At 40.7% G+C, this 22,322-nt stretch overlaps 1 protein-coding gene across 3 annotated transcripts; it reads right to left on the reverse strand.

Annotated features, from left to right (window-relative positions):
• Positions 1–464: 464 nt before the first annotated feature.
• Positions 465–21,049, reverse strand: REELD1 (reeler domain containing 1). Of its 3 annotated transcripts, XM_061584017.1 has the most exons (9): positions 20,903–21,049; positions 20,426–20,523; positions 20,283–20,345; positions 17,781–17,997; positions 15,094–15,316; positions 11,353–11,525; positions 9,690–9,999; positions 6,699–6,762; positions 465–1,266 (listed from the first exon to the last, which is right to left on the reverse strand). In XM_061584017.1, the coding sequence occupies exons 3-9, from the start codon at positions 20,292–20,294 to the stop codon at positions 631–633; spliced, it is 1,635 nt and encodes a 544-aa protein (XP_061440001.1). In that variant the 5' UTR covers positions 20,295–20,345; positions 20,426–20,523; positions 20,903–21,049; the 3' UTR covers positions 465–630. The 3 variants fall into 3 exon arrangements, with proteins under 3 accessions (XP_061440001.1, XP_061440002.1, XP_061440003.1); XM_061584018.1 differs by lacking the exon at positions 20,903–21,049 and having other exon boundaries at positions 20,426–20,661; XM_061584019.1 differs by lacking the exons at positions 17,781–17,997; positions 20,283–20,345; positions 20,426–20,523; positions 20,903–21,049 and adding an exon at positions 17,156–17,203.
• Positions 21,050–22,322: the final 1,273 nt, after the last annotated feature.

A 22,322-nucleotide genomic window follows, 5' to 3' on the forward strand; every position in this document is an offset into this window, starting at 1 on the left:
ATTTACACCTGATGAGGAGCCTTGTTCCTCTCCCCAAAGGTGGCATTTACTGTCTTTGTTTCCTTCCTGAAGATCAATTCACAATACACCCAGCCACTGTTTGCATCCCATGGATCAATTTTCTTAACTGCCAATGTTGCTTTGTTTTGTTTTTCTAAACAGGAAAGTTAGCTCAAGTGGCAAACATTTGACCGATTTGAGAAATCTCACACACCAAACCAAAGGCATCACAACCTAAGTGAGAAGAGGGGCGAAGGGCTTCAGTTTGCTTGGCAAGAAGAGCTGCAAGAGCAGAAACCTTTTTGCAAAGATCAAATAGGAGGCGACACACAATTGGAGAAGAAGGATTTCTATTTCTGATGGTACCTTAAGGCAACAAAGGAAGCTTAATGGTTACAATAGTCCAATTTAATGAGCAAGTATGCAATATTAATTGCATTAAGTGTAATTCTTTGAACAAAATGTCTCTTCAAATTTTCATATCTGAAATTAAGAACATCTACATTATATCTGTAAAGCAGCTAAGATGCATCTATACTGAGACAATGGAACACCTACATTCAGTATATTTACTTAGATGGTTATATGCAATTTTGCTCTAATGGGGGAGGGAATTAGCTGGCAAGCACCCTAGATAACAGCTTTTTTCCCATTGCCCGATGGGCTGATCCAGTTGTACTCTGCCTGTACCAGGACAAAGCTGTTTTCCCGTATCTTTCTGAAATGCATCATCTCCCCATTCTCTTGAAGTGCAATGACATTGTTGTCTGGCTCACTAAAGGACACTTCAGTTCGCTTGTGACAATATTGGGAATGGATGCAGCGTAGGCCAATAGCCAGCACCATGCCAAGGACAGCAGAGCATCCAAGGAGAACACCAAGTTGAGCTACTACAAGCTGTGACCCCTTGCGTGGCTTTTCTCCTGCTCCTCCAGAAACAGCAGCTTTGGGTATGGTTCTTGTTACCTTCAGGAGTGTGTTCCCAGAAATATCCTTTTCCCCCTTTTCCTCCTGCTCAGGTGCTGTAGGTTCTGCCTGGGGCAGGAAGTTTGCTGGAACTTCCTGCGTCACTGGCTGCTTCTCTACCAGCTGCCTCGAAGCTGCTGATAAACTTTGGTAGAAATCTGCGTCCTCTTCACTGTCTAAATGCTCTGGCATCGATTCCATGCCTGAAAGTAGTGGAGGGTCCCAGAGATGGACCAGCAGTGATACTGTAAGGGGCAGTACAGACTTGCTGATGCCTGTATTAGGTGTTGTAGAAATCCCCTTGAAGACAAAGAGATGAAGTGAACATTGGATGTGACAGCCATTATCTTGACTGAGATTAACAGTGACCTTTTAATTTTACATCACAGAATCAAAACCATTCTTAACAGGGAGTGCAGAACTCATTGCCATCTAGGTGTAGGAGATAAATTCAATTCAGTTCGCATTTAAAGCTGACTTTATCAAATGTACATTTTCCGAAACAACATGAAAACCAACACACAGCCATCCTTCAAAATTCACCTTTATCCCAATTTGGCAAGGCAGTTCTCCAAAAAAGCAATGTTTGCAAAAATGCATATATTAGGGGAACGTGTGCGTTAAAATGACTACATTAGTGGAAAAAAATACAAAAATGCATGATGTTAGGGCGATTGCTTGCACAAATGTGTACATGAGTCAAAACTGCATTCAAAAATATGTATAGTAGGAGAAATTCTCACTAAAATGCTGGAGAAATTTCATGAGGATTTTTTAAAAGATCACAAAGTGCTGCAGAAATGTGGAGAACCAAATTTAAGACCGGAACAATGAGAAAGGGAGAGAACCAAAACTGACCAATCCTTCCATCGCTATAATGCCATCCAAGCAGGATCACCATTAATCTACTAGAATCATCAGGATTCCTAACAGATCATTGTTCTCATCGCTATAGCATACCATTTCTTAAGAGCTTCTTAAATGAAGCAAAGCACAGCACTGGATGATACCAATGGGAAGAACTTTTTTCCAGGGACACCAGCTGGGTAACCATTGATTAGCACTCAGAATTCTTATTTTAGAAAGGCATTTTAGCTTACAGAGGTAATCACAAGGTTAAGCTCTGTCACCATACTCTGTGACCTTCATAGATGAGGATGTTGTTTTCCTTCCTGTGAGATCACTATATACTTTGGAGATGGGCTCAGAATTTGGGGTAAGAAATGTTACAGAAGTATTGTTTACACCACTGGTCTGTTTCCTCACTAAGTGTATGATAAGTTTGATAGAGAGATGAGAATAGTTAGCCTGTTGCTCAGTCAAGAGCTGGAAAGTGACCTGCAAGTGCTTATTCTAATGTAGCCAAGGTCAGCAGAAGAAATTAGCCTTCATGATACTAAAAACATGTCTGAGTCTCTTGCCCAACATTTTTGCAGCATGATTAAGCTTGTCATCATGGGATAGAATACAGACAGGAGGAAAATGAAATGTGTTTTCTAGCCAATGTAAGTTGTAAATCCACTTTACAGACTGATTTTAACCTAATGTGTGAAATTATGATGGGGTATTCAGCGATGATTTTCTAAGCTGAGGACAGGGCACAACAGTTTATCCAGACAGTCAGTCAATGTCCAACATCATTTTAAGCTTTGTGTGTTAATCCAGAAAGTTCCCCTTCAACAATAGAGAAATACTCAGTCTAATTGTAATAGATGACAATAGCTATACTGCTGTTCATCCCCAATCAGCTGTGAACACCTTTACTGTACAGAGGGATGGCATCCACCCGGATGGCATCCACCCGAGAGTTCTCAAAGAACTCAAAGGTGAAATTGCTGATCTGCTAACTAAAATATGTAACTTGTCCCTCGGGTCCTCCTCCGTGCCTGAGGACTGGAAAGTGGCAAATGTAACACCAATCTTCAAAAAGGGATCCAGAGGGGATCCCGGAAATTACAGGCCAGTTAGCTTAACTTCTGTCCCTGGAAAACTGGTAGAAAGTATTATTAAAGCTAGATTAACCAAGCACATAGAAGAACAAGCCTTGCTGAAGCAGAGCCAGCATGGCTTCTGCAAGGGAAAGTCCTGTCTCAGTAACCTATTAGAATTCTTTGAGAGTGTCAACAAGCATATAGATAGAGGTGATCCAGTGGACATAGTGTACTTAGACTTTTAAAAAGCGTTTGACAAGGTACCTCACCAAAGGCTTCTGAGGAAGCTTAGCAGTCATGGAATAAGAGGAGAGGTCCTCTTGTGGATAAGGAATTGGTTAAGAAGCAGAAAGCAGAGAGTAGGAATAAACGGACAGTTCTCCCAATGGAGGGCTGTAGAAAGTGGAGTCCCTCAAGGATCGGTATTGGGACCTGTACTTTTCAACTTGTTCATTAATGACCTAGAATTAGGAGTGAGCAGTGAAGTGGCCAAGTTTGCTGACGACACTAAATTGTTCAGGGCTGTTAAAACAAAAAGGGATTGCGAAGAGCTCCAAAAAGACCTCTCCAAACTGAGTGAATGGGTGGAAAAATGGCAAATGCAATTCAATATAAACAAGTGTAAAATTATGCATATTGGAGCAAAAAATCTTAATTTCACATATACGCTCATGGGGTCTGAACTGGCGGTGACCGACCAGGAGAGAGACCTCGGGGTTGTAGTGGACAGCATGATGAAAATGTCGACCCAGTGTGCGGCAGCTGTGAAAAAGGCAAATTCCATGCTAGCAATAATTAGGAAAGGTATTGAAAATAAAACAGCCGATATCATAATGCCGTTGTATAAATCTATGGTGCGGCCGCATTTGGAATACTGTGTACAGTTCTGGTCGCCTCATCTCAAAAAGGATATTATAGAGTTGGAAAAGGTTCAGAAGAGGGCAACCAGAATGATCAAGGGGATGGAGCGACTCCCTTATGAGGAAAGGTTGCAGCATTTGGGGCTTTTTAGTTTAGAGAAAAGGCGGGTCAGAGGAGACATGATAGAAGTGTATAAAATTATGCATGGCATTGAGAAAGTGGATAGAGAAAAGTTCTTCTCCCTCTCTCATAATACTAGAACTCGTGGACATTCAAAGAAGCTGAATGTTGGAAGATTCAGGACAGACAAAAGGAAGTACTTCTTTACTCAGCGCATAGTTAAACTATGGAATTTGCTCCCACAAGATGCAGTAATGGCCACCAGCTTGGATGGCTTTAAAAGAAGATTGGACAAATTAATGGAGGACAGGGCTATCAATGGCTACTAGCCGTGATGGCTGTGCTATGCCACCCTAGTCAGAGGCAGCATGCTTCTGAAAACCAGTTGCCGGAAGCCTCAGGAGGGGAGAGTGTTCTTGCACTCGGGTCCTGCTTGTGGGCTTCCCCCAGGCACCTGGTTGGCCACTGTGAGAACAGGATGCTGGACTAGATGGGCCACTGGCCTGATCCAGCAGGCTCTTCTTATGTTCTTATGTTCTTAGGGAGCACAGCGCTTTCATAAAATAAAATAAAATGCATGATTCATAAATTAGTTATGAGCAAGCTCCACATCTTGATTTGTTATAGACTGATACGGATTATTCTGATCATAAATTTGAATTGGGCACAAAACAATTTTTAATTTTATTATTACATTTATATCCTGCCCTTCCTCCCAAAGGAATCCCAATTTGTTTAAAACTTGTTTAAGCTCAGCCCCACTTCAGATGTAATGGGGAACATGATTGGGCCTCCCCACTGTGAGTCTCCCCGCCATCCTCTTGTTATGCTTATCTAGTGGTGGCTCCCAGCAGGGCCTCTGATAAGTGATGGTCACAGAAGCATCCTGGGCCACCATGACTCCTGATGATCATGGATGCTGTTACACAAGACTGCAGTAGCAGCAGCAGCAGCATGTAGGTTAGGCTTTACTAGAAGCTTTCTCTGCCACTGCCAGTTAAGAAAAAGGAAAAAGAGAGAGCCAGTGTAATATATAGCAGGGTGGAACTGTGGAAACCTAGGTTCAAATTCTCCCTCAATCATGAAGCTTACTGGGCGATCTTGGGCCAGTTACTATCTCTCAGACTGTCCAATCCTGTAAAGCAAGTATCTTCACTGCTTTTTTATTGCTTTCTGACCATCTCTATCTCATCCCTACTATTTTTCATCCCTGCCTTCTCTCTTCCTTGTGAATTGTAAGTCCTTTGAACAGAATCTGTATCACATCTTTGTTCCGCTTAGTGCCTAATATCATGAGCAAAAATAAACATTTAGTAATAGTACTGGCAAAGCTAGTAGTCCTGAGAAGAGCAGTAGCAGATTGAGCACATCAGACCTATGGCCCAGAAGTAAATAGTAAGAAATGTCTATGTTCTTTCAGTGGAGCTGTTGACAGTTGGCGGTCACCCTGTTTAAGAAGAGTATGCTGCAGCCAACAGCTAGCTGTCTCCTGTCTATACAACTCCTGGAATAACAGGTGTCAAATGCATATTTAGAACCCAATAGCTTTGAATGTCTGCATAAGAAACTACCACAAACCCAATGGGGCTCTATTCAGAGAGTTTAATTTATTTAGGATTTCAGGGTGTCTGCTGCCCTCTAACTGGAATAAGTGAGAACAACACGTATACCTCATATATACAAGTGAGGTAGATACAGATGATTTACATCAAAATGCACCAACTGGAAAAGCAGATATTAACTGTTCAGACTTCTGTCCAGGACCTGCCATCAAGAGCACTGCAGCTCTGTGCTCACTTAGTCATTCACTTTACACTAAATTCAGACACTTTAGGGGGAACAAGTCACCATATACATTTCCTTCTGATCATGTTTGCTCTGTGGCTTCCACCGTCCCTGTGTCTGAAGGCAGTTAGAGTGTAGAGAGAATTATTTGCTTCAGAGTCATACAAATCTTAAAGCTAACTAGGTCACAACTAATGAAGTCCATCAATTTTAGCAATCCATGCTTTTCAAGATACATTAAATGACCTCAGATACAGTCTACATGCCCAGACCCTCTGGACAGGATTCCAAGAGGCTAAAATCAAGTTTTTGTTGTATCCTCTGTATTTGTAGACTAGGGCAAGCTTTCAAGTTGCAAATAAATTCTTCTTTGGCCAGGTATACATAAGAGTTGATTATGTGCAAAGTGTTTTGTCCTGGGACTGGCAGGCCGACCCTTTGTTTAACTAAATAGTCTACAAACAGGCAGCACATTCCCTCCAAGGTCTGTTTGGCATCTTTGGAGTATGGGATCAGGTCTGTCTCTTTCGCCCCATAAGGCAAAAGTGTACCCATTCTACTTTTGAGTTCAGGGATAATTCATTCCATGGCTGGAAAGAGAATACAGTTATAGATTGTTGTCAACCCCGCATCATAGCACTCTCACAATTTAAATGCAGATTAAATCATGACACACTTTCTCATGGAGTTCAGCAATCCTCCAACTGCAGGCCTTTCCTCTCATGACAAAGAAGCAGCAATAAAATGTCCAGAGAGGTATTTCAATTTGTGTTTAATGAGGGACTGTAATTTTACCATAGGGCACTATTAGTGGGGTTTAGCTATGTGTTGGGTCATTGGATCTGCTCTTATTTCTTTTTAAAATATTGCAAATCTCCATGACCCTACAGTGTGGTACCAGTTTAAATAAATACTTCCATCAGATTAGGCTTCTAGTATGATAAAGAAAAGCACGATGCTGCTGCAGAACAGATACCATGTGCTCCCAAAATGCTTTCTCAAGAAGAAATCAAATGTTATCCCTTCAGTGCTTACCTCCATGCCTTTCTTGCATGTCGAGCACAGCTGTGATATGAGAAAATCTGAAGCATTTTCTCTCCTGAAATGTTGGGGAGCAAAGTGTAAATTAATTATATTTCATACAAGTAAATCCAGCTTGCATTCTGCACACATGCTCCTGGCTGTCATGGAAAATTCCTCCAATGGCTTACATAAGTTACCATCTCAAGGTGGGAAGAGGGCCCCACAACTCAGCCATCTTTCCTACATGCAGTTTCACTTGCTAAGCTCTGGAGTGCTGCCTTCTGCTATGACAAATGCATATCCAGGAGGGCTGGATCCTGTGCTTTTCTGAACATGTAGACTGGCCCTCAGAAGAATATTAGCGCATTTTTTAAACTCTTATTGGCCTGGTTTACACATCATGCTAAGCCAGAGGTGGGGAACCTCCAGCCCACAGGTCAAATTAGATCCACTTGACCTCCCTATTTGGTCCACAAGCCCATTTTGGCCAAGCCACAACCACCTGCCCTACCAAACCTGATGTCATATATGACATCAGGTGTGAGGCAGATAAAAAACTGGGTTAGCCAAAAGGGGGTTGGTAGGCACCACCAATAACTGAGTCAGTGACTGAGCCACCCACTGGTGGCTTCCTAAGCCTGTGCTAAGCCAAACCATGGAGAGGACATAGCGTCTGCTTTGCTCCTCCCTGGTTGTTCTGCTTCTGTGCTAAGCCATAGTATGGCTTAGTGTGTCATCTGAATGCAGGCTTCTAGTTTAGCTCTCACCAGAGTAATAGTGGGCTGTAACCAAGGTATGACCAATAGTTTATAGCCTGTAGTTTGTCTGGGACAAATCATAGCTTAGCATAGTGAAACAGCAAAATGACCGGGAAGGAGCAATGTGGCTGCATTCTCCTCTCTCAGAGCCTGCACACTCGTGCATTTGCATTAAGACAGTGGTTTGGCTTAGCGTACCATGCAAACTATGCAGACCATTGATATGTTTTGATGTAAGCTGCTTTGAGATCATTTTTTTACAAAAGCAGTATGCAAGCATGCAAAATTAACTAAAATATCCTGAGTTTTTACAGTTAAATGTAAAATGAGCCCCTTTGCATCTGACCAACAGGCTGGATGCTTATCTTCCCCCACACCCAACAGGCATTTGGAAGGGACAACAGGACTGCCCACCTGTCAATCATCTGACACCACAGCTACATCAGGTGACCCGTTTTTGCCTCAAGTGCTGTGCTGTGCTTTGAAGTCTGAGAATCAGCTGATTGCCAGTGATTGCAGAGACCCTTACACAATTCTTTGAAGCCCACTCCCCCACAACAGCTCTATGCTATCACCCATGGCTTGAACTGAGACAAAGTTGTTCAATAACACATGTAGTGCAATTAAAAGTTTCTCAATACCAGGATGCTTGTGCTGTCATCAACAAACTGTTTTGCAAATGACCACTGTGAATAGCCATCTGTAATTTCTGCATTTCATTTCTGATCTCACCATTAACATTCCAGCCCCTTGCAACATATGTGAATACATACTTTTAGCTCAAGATACGTTCAGACGTATGCCTGAACACACAAATTCTACAACCATGAATGAGAAGCAGGGGCATACACACAAGCCTCGCCCCACAATATCTCCATGTGTGTCGCCCACACACTCACCCTGTGTTGAGCATGACTATCCCTGTGTTCAGCAGAGCAGGTTGGCAGGGGTCTTCTGCTCACATTAATTTGAATATGAGAACCCTCTGCATGATTGAGGACCCTTATAAAGCATGGGGATTGGGGAGGCTCCACAGGCATGAGACACTGGGGACAGAGATTATGTGCACTCACCTGTCCCCTTTTGAGTATTCTTATGTTCAGTGCATCTGATGAAGTGGATTCTAGTCCACAAAAGCTTATGCCATAATAAATGTGAGGGTCTTTAAGGTGCAGCCAGATACTTTATTATTTTTGCTGCAACAGACTAACACAGATGTCCCTCTAAAAATTATAACATTTGCCGAACTTTTTTAAAAAGGATCTTTATTCCATTAAATGCACTGCTCCATTTAACTTTATTCTGTTAAATGCACTGCTCTAGGGGAAGTGGCTGTTCCTACTAAAACAAGACATAATTTTAGGCCAAACCTCCCAATCTTACTGGGACTATTTTATGTGTTCAAGAAAGTATAGTTCAGCAGGTCACCGATCTGGACCCCACATAGGAAGCTGCCTATATACTGAGTCAGACCACTTGTCTATCTCATTCAGAATTGCCTACACTGAGAGGCAGCAACTCTCCAATATTTCAGTCAGGAGTTTTTTCCAGCACTGCCTAAACATGCCAGTGATTGAACTTGGGACCTTGTGCATGCAATCCAGGTGCTCTACCACTGAGCCACAGCTCATATGTGGCACAGAATTAGGTCTACTTCAGTTAAGATAGCCACCACATGAACACCATTTGAAATCACATGCATGTGGTGAGCTCTGGAGGCACAAGCCATTGACAAGGAATGTTATACAGCAATGTGGAGACATGAGGTTGCACTCAGTACTGTGTGACCAGTGGGACTTTCCCTTCCTCTCCTCGTCACTGCAGCCATTTTGTGTTTAGCTGGTCTTAGTCCTCCAAAACACCTACACTTGGCACGCATTGTGAGAATTTCAAAACTATGTTACAGTTAATCTGGCATTACACACTTAAAATGAAACATAAGCTTGTATAAGAGAGAGAGTTCGAGATGCAGCACACAGAATCTCTTAAGACCGTGTCATGTTTGGCAAATCCAATATTCCTAAACCTTAGTGAAAGAAGTACATGTACAACATGTCCCAGGCTATGGTCTGAAGGCACATAAGGCCAGCTCCCTGCTGAAGCTAAGCAGGGTCAGGTCTGGTCAGTGCCTGGATGGGAGACCGCCTGGGAACCATACGTAAGCTGCCTTGGGTTTCAATTATGAAAAAGAAAGACAGGGTATAAATGTAATAAATAAACATGACATTTAATGCCCACACATTACCCATTGTACGTGCTGTGGCTGGAGGAATGATGTGCTATGAAGCTGAGATCCTGGAACTGAAGTGATGGCTCCAGTGTGAGATCACCATCCATGCCACTTTCATTAGCTTGCCTTTCTCTACTGTGATTGATGGCATGTGAAGTGAGTGAGTTTGCAAAGGGTTCAGACAGAACATTTCCATTGTCGGGAGACTCAGAGACTTCTTGTCCACTGTAAGCTGGATCCAAAATCAATGTTGCTGCAATCCGAGTCAGACTTGTGTGTGTAAATTTCGCAAACTGAGTTAAGATGGTGTCATGAACTGAACTTTCTGGGGTTAAGAACAAAGCAAAACATTAAAAATATAATACTATGAGCATACATTTTAGAAAATATCAAACATGCTTGTTTTATGTATATCTTGCATATCCCAAACAATGGTCATATTTGGTAGAACAATGTAAGAACTCACTTACTGAATCAGACACAACTACTCCATTACTCTGTGTTTAGCTAGATGCCTCTGGAGAACCTCACAAGAAGGGTATGATTGTGATAATAGTCAAATCATGCCATTGCAGTAAGACAAATAATTTCACATTCATTAGTCAATATTACATCTGGGAATGTGGCATGCTGTCATACTGTCAGTTCACTGGTCCATCTCACTCAGTACTGTCTACCTCTACACCTGAAGTGGCAGCAGCTCTCCAGGATTTCAGATGGGAACATTTCTCATGACTATATGGAGATGGAGACCTCTGCATTCAAAGTACTTGCTCTACCGCTGAGCTATGGTTCTTCCAGAAGGCCTTCAACACTAAACAAGTTGGCTGCCACAATGATAGTGAGGCAGCCAAGAGCCGTTTTGGTATTTCCTTAAGATATTTCATTATCAACAGCAGTAAGTAGCAACAGAAATGAGAGTAAGAAAATGTAGAACAAAACCTTAACAGTTTTGAAAAACAGATGTATCATCCTTTGGGTGTTACATGTCTGCTGTTTTCAATAATGTAAGTAGGAAGACCAGGAAGAAGAAGATAAGAGTAGAAACAAGAGTGTGTGCATTAGCAACAGTAACACATTCTTCTTTCCCACTTGTACTGAAAAATCCAAAAAAGGGTTTTATCCACTGTGATTGTAAATTACTTAGGGACATCATTCACAGTCAGGTCTGTGAAGTCCCTAAGCAATTAGGGGCTTCTGTGTTTTACTGTAAATGAGATCCAAGAGCAAGCGATCTAAGCACAGCTGCTTACTACCCAGAACTACTCAGTAAAACCAAAGGGTACAATCTAGCTCTCTTAAAGTCCATTCACTTTATAACGGAATATGAGTTGAATCCTAAGGTGGTAATCTTAAAGATATTTACTTAGACATCAGGGCCACTGAAATCAGTGAGATTTACATCCAAGTCAATGGGTGATAATTTATAGAGTAGATCCACTGAAATCAATGAACATAAGTTACTAAAGTCCAATTATTTCAGTCGGACTACTCTGAATATGGCTAACATTGGATATCACTCAGTTAGAATCCAATCCAACATGGAAGCCTTATAATAATTTAAGTCATTATAGTCATAATAATTTTAAGTCATACAAAATAATAGCAATGTGAAATAATGTAGACCTATAGATAAGTTCTACTGGGGAAAAAAATGGGTGTCAGAGAAAAAACATACCTTTCCCTGCAGTAAATTCTCCTTCTAGATCCGTAGACTTTTGAAGAGGTGTTGGCTTTATAGCATTGGAAGCTACACTAGTTTCAGCAGTGGTTCTGTTGTGTGTTTGTTGAGACACAGTGGAAGATTCAATCTTTGCCCAATAAACAAAGTACGACTGGACGACTGATAAACTGTTTTTTTAAAAGTATTTGAAGCAAAGCTTTAGTCATTCTATACCATTAATAAATCATCAGAACATTTGGTAAATCAAAGGAAATTTTTAAACATCTACAAACAGAATTAGCACAACGGACATTAAAGGATTAGCCCATAACACTTTTTTATTTTGAAATGTCAACAAATAACCAACTGAAACCTTAGTGAAAGGACTGTAACTAAAATCACCTACAGTTAGAGCTAATGAAAACACATTCTGGGAAGGGTGTTCTTTTAATTTAATCAGCTTTGTAAAAAATAATTTTACATTTGACAAAAATAGCTCCATTTCAAAAACTTTGGATAGATCAACAAGTCATAGTCAAGAAGAAGAATTCCAGTTTCTTCTCTTTTTTAAAGGAAATCAAGTGTGTATTGTTGTTGTTGTTATGTGCCTTCAAGTCGACTACTACTTATGGCGACCCTATGAATCAGCGACCTTCAAGAGCATCTGTCATGAACCACCCTGTTCAGATCTTGTAAGTTCAGGTCTGTGGCTTCCTTTATGGAATCAATCCATCTCTTGTTTGGTCTTCCTCTTTTTCTACTTCCTTCTGTTTTTCCTAGCATTATTGTCTTTTCTAGTGAATCATGTCTTCTCATGATGTGTCCAAAGTATGATAACTTCAGTTTCATAATATTAGCTTCTAGTGATAGTTCTGGTTTAATTTGTTCTAACACCCAATTATTTGTCTTTTTCGCAGTCCATGGTATATGCAAAGCTCTCCTCCAACACCACTTTTCAAATGAGTAGATTTTTCTCTTATCCACATTTTTCACTGTCCAACTTTCACATCCATACATAGAGATCGGGAATACCATGGCCTGAATCATCCTGACTTTGGTGTTCAGTGATACATCTTTGCATTTGAGGACCTTTTCTAGTTCTCTCATAGCTACCCTCCCCAGTACTAGCCTTCTTCTGATTTCTTGACTATTGTCTCCATTTTGGTTAATGACTGTGCCAAGGTATTGCTAATCCTTGACAAGTTCAATGTCCTCATTGTCAACTGTAAAGTTACATAAATCTTCTGTTGTCATCACTTTAGTCTTTTTGACATTCAGCTGTAGATGAAACTCATAATGAATCTGAGCTATATATTTTTACAGCCCATCTGATGCATCTGGCACCTTCACTGTACAGCTTTTGTCATATGCTGAAGATGCACCTCTTCACCCTGGTTTTTAATGCTTGAGATACATATTTTTAGGACCTTCTCTAGTTGTAAATGTAATTTGTTTTAAATAGTTTTTAATCATGTATTTTATATTGTTATGACATGCCCTGGGACCTACTGGTGAAGGGCGGGTAATAACAACAACAAGAATACTGTCGCTATTGTCTATCTATGTTAGACAACATTTCAGACAACAGCTCTCATTTTATCTAACCATAGGAAGAAAGTAACTAAAAATAAGTGAATTCTCATCCCAGGCTTTTGAAGACATGGAATGTCCATAGTAGTATACTCCTCTATGTTTCACTCTCTAAGCCTAGAGCTAACACATTTTACTGTGGTTTAGCTGATTTTTAAATTTTTTCCATATAGTTTATACTGTATAACACAAAGTTACCTAGTAAAAAAAGAGACATGTTATCAAGAGGGAGAGGTCAAACAAAGAAAATCCCACAAAAACAGACAATGACCATAGCACCATCAATTGAAACACACAAAATAGGTAGCCACCTAAGATTAGATAATCATTATGCCTCTTGGCCTAAATGAGATAGGATTGCCACCTTTTTCTCTGATAGGGCTCCTGTGCTGTCAATAATTGCATGGCAGACATACATCGAACATATGAAGTTTTTCTCATCACTGGACTGCCACAAGAGAAACGAACAATCTCCTGCCTCTTTCCACAACAGCCTCATGGATTGCCTCAAAACTGAGACTTTAGTAGGAAGCAGGTTACCCCATGCTGGTGGAATTAGCATTGTCTACATGTGAAAAATCACATAGTTAAATATTAGGTAGGCATCATCTCTGTTATCTCTTTTCCGTGTCTTTTGAAGACTTTCCACTTTCAACAAGCCTTAAGTTGAGACCTATCCCAGTCTGCATCTGTGTTGGAATTGCTTTTTAATATGTTTTTTTTTAAACAATCTGTTTTTTAACCCTTTTTAAAAGATGTTTTAAAAGCCTTTTTTAAAATGTTTTTAAAGTTGTTTTGGTGTATTTTAGGGTCTATTTTTATGATGTTTTGATGGGCTCTTGCTGAGAGGAAGGGCAGGATATAAATCAAATAATAAATATATAAATAAATAATAAAATAGTTAAATCCTAAAAAGTTTACTCAGAAAGACTTACACCCTAGTAACTGTGTTTAGGATTCCAGCCTTAGGGCACATTTACATGATCAAACTGAACTGCTCAGTTTTGCAATTTGGCCACATGACTGATTACTATTTACGATGCTTACAGAACAAGCCTGTGCTGGACTCCTCTCCAGATTTTGAGGTTCCACTTTACCAGAGTTGATCAGTGTTAGAAATCCATTCACACTTCATTGAAAGATTTAAAGGGAAACACTGAATTAATATTTTTCCTCTCTGATTTTAAACAACAAAACTTAAGTCTGCAGGAGTGTAACTGCAAAGCTGTGCAAAGAAAATAAAAAGGAAACATGTCCTCTTTCTTTTTTCAGTTACACTCCTACAGGAAAGTTTCTTAAAAAAAAATAATTTTGTATATATATTTGTACACTTTATAGAAAATATATATTTTTAAAAGCCTTCCTGAAGGAGAAAGAAAAAGAAAAACCTAAAAAAAGAAAAACAAATGCTATATGAGCCTGGCTAGGAGTCCAGAGTCTGTGAGTTCAAATCCCCACTCGTGTCTCCTGGGTGTCAAGGGGCCAGCTAAAGATCATCCCCACAGTGAATGGCTCAGGGGTTATGTGCCCTGCCACCTGTGCAGCCGTGGCAAGCTGCATAGTCCCAAGGAGCCCAGTTGCCCCCCAGATGGCAGTTACAGACAAGGAAGGGGTTGGTTTGTGCAGCTGTGGCAAGCTGAGCAGGCCCTAGCCAGTTGGGGAGGACTAGCCTCAGAGGGATGCAATGGTAAACCCCCTCTGAATACTGCTTACCATGAAAAACCCTATTCATAGGGTAGCCATAAGTCGGGCTCGACTTGAAGGCAGTCCATTTCCATTTCAAGGAAATGGGTTGTGGTTTTTACCTTTTTATTATACAATGTGAGGCCATATCACTATAATCTATTACCATACTTACAACTGGAATTCATAGTAGACTACAAGCAGAATCCAAGGAGAATCTCCTCATCTCTACGTTTCTGTGGCATGAACCCATATTTTGCTAATCAGGAACTATGTTCAGAGATGGGAAAGTTCCCTTATTGATCATGAATGATCATGTCAATGGTCAGTATATACAAAAAAACTTTCAGACCTATGGTGGGCCTTTTTTTGCCTAGAATCCATAACACTATTCCTTAGTGAGCCAGCTAACTAGCTTCTAGGACTCTCTCTCTCGAAAACTTCCTAACCATCAGCCATGGTTAGCAATCCAAAATTTCTTACAAGAACCTGATGTCTCCAATGGGTTGATCTGGTGCTTTCCACACGAAGGACAGGTTTCTCTTCAAGGACTTGTCTGAATGGGTAACAGTGTCGCCATCTTCAAAACAAGTTAGCAGTTTGGAGCCAGGAGGAATGTAAACAAAAGTGCCAGCAATTTGATCATTTGATACCCTGCGAGCTTGAAGCATAAAGCCCATGAAATCACGTGTGCTCCTGACAGTGACTGGGAACAAAGAGAAAATTACACAAGAACATAAGCCTTTGGAAATACATTTTAATATTTGCCTTGTGGAATTTGCATCTATATCCTATTACAGGAAATTTGGTTGGTATTGCGTTTTAAATTTTTTATAGATATTTTAAAATAAATGTTGCATTTGTTAATTTATTAAGTACAACCAGGGTTAGGATGGTGGGGGTGGGGTCCATTCTGAACCCTGTTGATTACCACCTACACACTGGTCTCATCACCACGAGGCCCAAATCTCAAAAACCAGAGGGGGGAACATGTGCTCTCCAGATGCTGTTGAACTCCAACTCTCATCAGTCCTGGCCAGCATGGCCAATGGTGAGGAACGACGGGAGTTGTAGTCCATCAGCATCTGGAGAGCATATGCATATATAGCAGTATAAATGTAGGGTCCCCTGTGAAACACTGTTAAGGTGTGTGAACATCAGGGGGAAGGGCCAGCAGGGAAGATAGTACCAAAGATGGAGCCAGCAGACACAGTCCCTGCCCCTCCAAATGTTCAAAAATAAATGAGTGACTAGGACTTTTGCCTCCATTGAGCAGCAAGCAAGAAATCAGAGCTTTTCTGGCTATTAGAGTAAACAGTAGGCTATGAAAACTCATTAACATTTGTGGTTCCCTGCAAATAATTCAGGCAATGGCTTTTTTTCTAATTTTAACTCATTACTTGTAAGAAAAGACTGCATACATATTGGTAGCTTCCAGCCTTTATTAATCCAGGGGACCAGCAATTCAGCTAAACTAACAGAATTATACACTTTTGTTATAATGATGATGAGAAATAATGAGAGATGTTTTGTTGATGCTGTTGTATGGAATTTTGTGATTGCATTTTTATGTTTTTGTTTTTGTGACCTGTGGTTTTGGCAATAAATTTAACTGCAATATGCATACAATTTTTCTGATACAGTAGTATGTAGTGACATGTAAAAGACACTCTGGGATCTGTTCTCAGAGGGCCAACAATTGAGCCTCTGCCATTCTCTTAGTCTGCAACTGACTTTATTGGTTCTAATGCCATGTCCTGCTAGAAATTAAATTGGTTCCTCCCCCCCGCCTCCCCAAGCTCCCCTTGATTGTAAAGGTTGCTGCCATAATCCTCACTATATCAGCATGTTGGCATAAGAAACCAAGAATGACCATAGAGTGCATTGGGTAGAGTATGAAGTTAAAATGGTACCTGACATGCTCTGTGGTTAGTCCTCCATGCAGGCTGCCAGAGTGTCTGCTAGAAGCTGCTCTGACATCTGCTCTCAGAGGACCAACTATGGAGTGTGCCACTTACAGCATTGATTTCAGTAGGGGAAGTTCGCTCTGTACAGAGGAGCAGAGGGGGGACATGTGGTCCACATGATATAAAGCCCTACAGCAAACAGAACCCCTGAGGTTCTTTTGCTCCTGTGAAAGTGAGGCTCTGCTTGCCACAACAGAAGGGAGTCACTAGGATTTCCATAGCAAGAGGCTAAGTCATCTCTTTTGATGAGGGCCAACAGGAAACAGTCTGTAACTAGCAGTGATCCATGAAATGTGTGTGGGAAATGTTGGTGTTTTATCCCAAGCTATTATACATCCTATAATATACATGAGCATGATTGCATTTCAATTTCTGTTAACACACAGTTAAACCTAACACACATTAATTAGCACATATATTTTATAAGCAAAAGTTTCCTCTTAAGTAATATAGCTTCTTCATAACACACTCCTGAAGTGTTCATTGTTGCGAGGCACAACTCATACAAGTATCTGTAAAACTGCTCTGACCATTTCAATTAGTGTTGCAAATTTACTCCTGCTGTTACATCTGCTTACCACTTGTTATTCATCCTTCTGTTCATTCAGTTAATTTGGTCCTCCTGCATTTGGAAAGCAAGTGGGACTTTGACAACTGCAGGCCATCCTACACAGCCAAAAGCAACTGAGAAATGTATTCCCCAATAAAGTGAGCAGAAAGACCGCAGAAGCATTAAATGCATACTCTAGGGCAGGGGCAGGGAATCTTTTTCAGCCTGAGGGCTGCATTACCTAATGGGCAGCTTTCTGGGGCCACATGCATGCAACTGGTGGAACATGAGGCAAAAGTGGGCAGAGCACTGAATATACATTTTTTACCTTTGTACAGTACAGTGTTTCTACACACACTCACACACGCCTCTCTGAACCCAACCAGGCAAGTGAGAAACATTATCAGAGTTCAAAGACACATTCCGGCCAGGCAAAAACATCCAAGGAGGGTGAGAAGTAGGGCCAAGTGAAGAGGGTTGCCAGGGGAGAGGGAGACCTGGGGAGAATCCCAAAGGCCAGACAGAGGACCTGTGAGGTTGCATTCAGTCCCTAGACCTGAGGTTCCCAACTCCCTGGCTTATTTCTTCAAAGTAAATTCAATGCATTCCTCTGTTTCCCCCCAGAAACATCATAATTAGCTATGTCTCCTTACCTGGAACCTTGTCACCTGGACAAAATGACATATTGGTATGGATGGTAATATAGTTATTCTGTGGGTTCTGAAGGTAAGCTCTGATATGCTTAGGCTTCATATCAGTACATGCTGAAAGACTGGCCCCATGGGAGAATGCTGCAGTGTATGAAACCAAGCATAGGGTTGTCAATGCCCACAGGAAAAAAAATGCCTGAACTTTCATCTCTTCCTGTACCTGTCAAACAAAGACATTAGACGTTAGAAATTATTACTGTTCTTTTTTTTTTTAAGTACGGCTTGTATGAAGTTACACCAGTGACACCTTTGAATTTCAGATTTAGTTGAAATCAGCATTTTCAAAAGCTTTGGACTGTTAGAAAGGAGGTTTTAATCATCCATGGAGCTCTGCCTCGGTTCGGTCACAAAATAAAACATTGTGAGAACAAAGCAGGCTTTGACTTATTCTGGAACGTTTTTTTTTTATTTTGAAGCAACCATCCTGGCAGGGGTGTGACCTGAAATGGTGTGCCAATGCACTTCTGGCTCCCAGTAATCCGGCAGTGGATGTACTCCCTGACACTGTGGCTGTGTTGCAAGATGAGAGCCGGCACTGGGTAACAATCAGAAACATCAAGGGACCTTTTCCACACACTATTTAGCACACGGGAAATGGACAGTGGCTACTTGGATTTGCACACAATTCAGAGAATATTGCCTCAGCTAATGTATGCTTGCAGAGTAGTTACATTTTACCTAGTATTCAAACCCAATACTGAATTGCTAGAAGTCAGCACAGCCATTACACCACCAAGTTCAATGGGGTGAGGTTGCAAAAGTGGTTTAGTGATTCTCTGACCTGGTATAAGGCAGCTTCCTATGAATGTTACAAGTACCTATTTAATTTATATACTACTTTTCCAAATATTTTCCAAAACAGCCTACTAAGACTATATACAAAATATATATTACTTACTGGCTGGTGCTCATGGCATCATTAGTGAACACAATACCTAAGCCCACCATGTTGATGCCATTTGATTTTCTAAGCTAAAATATAGAGAGCTTCGGCTATGGGGCGGCATATAAATACAATAAATAAATAAATCTTGAAAGGTTAGCACTCACAACTGTACCAACTGGCCATTTCAATCTTCCATATAGAACCCAACACCAATGTGTTTGATTTGTTTTTTAATGTATTTTTCCACTCTTAATGTACCTCTTTGCTCTCCCATTGTTCAGTGCTGGAGCACATATACTTACTGACTTTGAAATCTACTAAAGAAAAATTGGGGGGAAAGAGAGCTGTTCATGGATTGAAGGGCCACAGCTAAGTGGCAGTGCATCTGCTCTGCATTCCGAAGGTGTCAGGCCCAATCCCTGGCATCTCCAGGTAGGGGGGCTGGGAGAGACTCCTGCCTGAAACCCTGGAGGGCTGCTGCCGGTCAGTGTGGACAATATGGAACTAGATGGATCAGTGGCATGACTCAGAAGAAGGCAGCTTCCTATGTTCCTGTGAAAAGTCCATCCTGAATATAACCCTGTCCTTTGAAAGAAATACTTCCAATGCATTCACTTCATGATTAACAGCACTTGTGTCTGAAGATTGTAGAGCAGCACTGTAGAGCTATGCCACCTAAGTCCATGCAGCAGAAGATCCTGTTCCACGTCAGGTCTAGATTTCATGGTCACCTCTTTTGGGGTACAGCACCAAGACTGTTACCACCATGTACACAGACAGAGAACTTTAAAGGCCTTGTGCCATTCTTCACTCCAAAATTACCATTCATTATTCACACGTTATAATGTATAACATTATATACAAAACAACCTGCTGCTTTTATAGAAGGTGAGTCAAGACTGAAGAGGAGCAAAGCCATCATGCCCACATTCAAGTGTAGATCCATCAGCCAGGTCTCTTCCTGCCATCTTCTGTTTCCCCTTACAGTTGTGTCTGCCTTTCGGCAAAATCAGTTCTCAATTAAAGGTTAGCTGAATCCATAAGTTTTTATAGTCATCTCTTCTATCATATGACTCCAGACCATTTCAGCCATTTGGCATTTAAATTGTATAATCTTAAACACCTTAAGCTGATACAGAATAAGGTGGCTATATAGAGTGCAGCTTATAGAGACTTTCCCACCTCCTTTAAGTATGTCTGATTGGATGCCATTAAATAACTGCTTCTTCTCAGTAGATGATAAGTTCAATTCTCTTCCTCCAAAGTGATTTTTGCTACCATTTACATGTTGAAGAAAATGTAAGTCTGTAAAAGGTAATCCTTTTTTAAACATCCATCCTCGAAATTTACAGAGATTTTGAACAAATGGACTCACCACCCATCTTCTGATACAATACCAGCTGGAGTCATTTTCCCAAGAAGTTAAAAGATGTATGAATTATTTCCCCTATGAAGTATACTAGGATATCTCCTCCATATCCCAATTTTGCTTTTAGCCCTATAAAATCTCCTCTTCGAATCTTATGCCTTAAGTTGCATTGCCATTGCCAGTTTCTTACCTTGGGACACATGTTCCGTCAGACACTCTGCAATTTTCTCTTTCAGCCTGTCAGGCAAACATCCTTTCAAGAAAAAAAAAATTCTTTACTTTCTCCACTAATGAGAAGTGAAACAGCTGTTACTGCTAATACTTAATACTTACAGGAACTCTGTCAGTGCTCAAATCCAGTTTTAATCATGTTAGTTTTCTTCACACTTTACTCATCCACTTAAAAAAAAACACCCTGCAGCACCAAGTTTCTGCAATGAAAATAAAACATAGGCTACAATGTTACACATGTTTGGTTGGAAGAAAACCTCAACTGGACTTATAAATGAACATAGGATGATAGCCATAAATAATCCATGGTTTCTGTTGATAAACCTCAGGTATACTAAGGCTGGGTCCATTTCCTCGCCACCCTCCCCCCCCCCATTTGTAGAAGAAAGAAGCACTATCTTTGGCACACTGAGGGGCAAACCCTGAATTGTTCATCTTTCAGAATTGTATGGGAATAACTTGAGAGTAAAAACAGAAATCTGAGGAGGGGGAAGGAATCCTAGACACAAGTCTCCTTCACTCTGGGTAAAAAGAAACAAAATATTTTGACTTCAACAACATTTCAAGATACAATCATACAAAGGCAAAACATTGCCACCCGATCCTTAAAGTTCCCTGCTTTCTATCCTCATTTTGGCTGATGTTATTGATTCCGGCCAAGAATACAGGTCATGGTCACAAAATCCCATTCTTAGTGTGAAGAAAGGCTGCACGTCTTAACTGAAGTTTCAGAACAGGTGTTCTGGGCACTAGAGCCTGAGTAATATGACATTTATACCATATTCCCTGACAATAGCCACACTGAATGAAAATCAGCACTGAGAATCAAGTCTGAAAACAACCTTGGTTAGTTGTTTATACCTTCTTTTAATTAAAATATGTGCAACCTCTGTTTCAAGTAAAAGTCTCCAAGGTGGCTAACAAGACATATCTAAAATATAAAAATATACATTAAAAAAATACCCTATGATGGTTTTTGGCAACTTGTGGGCGCATTTGGATTTTTGAGCAACTGCCGTGGGTACCATCCCTCTGGTCACTTCTCTTCCCCCTTCCGTCAAGAAACAGAAAGTGAGTATACATGCATCTCACTTCCAAGGGATCCAGGTAGAAGTTGGATCCAATAGAATTAATCTGAGCCCTGAAAAGCACATAGAGCTGAAAGAGAAAATGAGAGTGTCATTCTCCCTCCTTCAGCACCATGTACTTTTAAAGGGAGAAAAATGTAACCACCCTCACCATCTCATGACTAAGGGGACAGATGAGGGAGCACTCAGAGCCTTTGTGGGCACTAGGGGAAGACTTTGAGGGCACCATTGTGCCCACAGGTGACACACTGGCAACTTCTGCCCTATGCATTCCACTTAGCAATAACAGTGAACAGATCAATGAAATACAAAACAACAAAAATGACTTAACAGAGCCACCAAAAAACTCTCTGGAAAAGAGCCACCTTGATCTGTGTCTAAAACCAGTGAGCAACGAGCAAGGCGATTTCCCCAATAGCAGAGTCCCACAATTTTGCTATCACTGCAGGTGGCCCTGCTCTGCGTACATGTAATAGGGCCTCCAAGTTTACGGCAGATTTAAAATTAGTAACTTGAAAATTTGAATGCTTAAAAATTCAGGTGAAAGGCTGTTCTGTTTATCCACATCTTTAAGTTGCCACCTTGGGCTCCTGCAGGGAGGAAGGGCGGGATAGAAATAAAATAATAAAACAATAAATAAATAAGTTTTAAAATGTTTATTAAGCAGAATAAAAACCAGGATGATTGCTTTGGGGACGGATTATCTTTGCTGTACACATTTCTGGAGGTTTAAATATTGCTAATTGTTTGTATCCTCATTAGTTGTCCCTTTCAAGAAAGTGTAAATGGGTGATGGCAAATCAAATTGTCACTAATGATTCATTAAAATTGCTGGAATCTTAAATATTTTGCACAGAAATCATTGATCAGTTATACCTTCCTACCTAAGGGAAAAGTCAGTTTGGTCATTT

The sequence above is a fragment of the Rhineura floridana genome, chromosome 9 (genome assembly GCF_030035675.1).
Source record: "Rhineura floridana isolate rRhiFlo1 chromosome 9, rRhiFlo1.hap2, whole genome shotgun sequence".
NCBI classification, from domain to species: domain Eukaryota; kingdom Metazoa; phylum Chordata; class Lepidosauria; order Squamata; family Rhineuridae; genus Rhineura; species Rhineura floridana.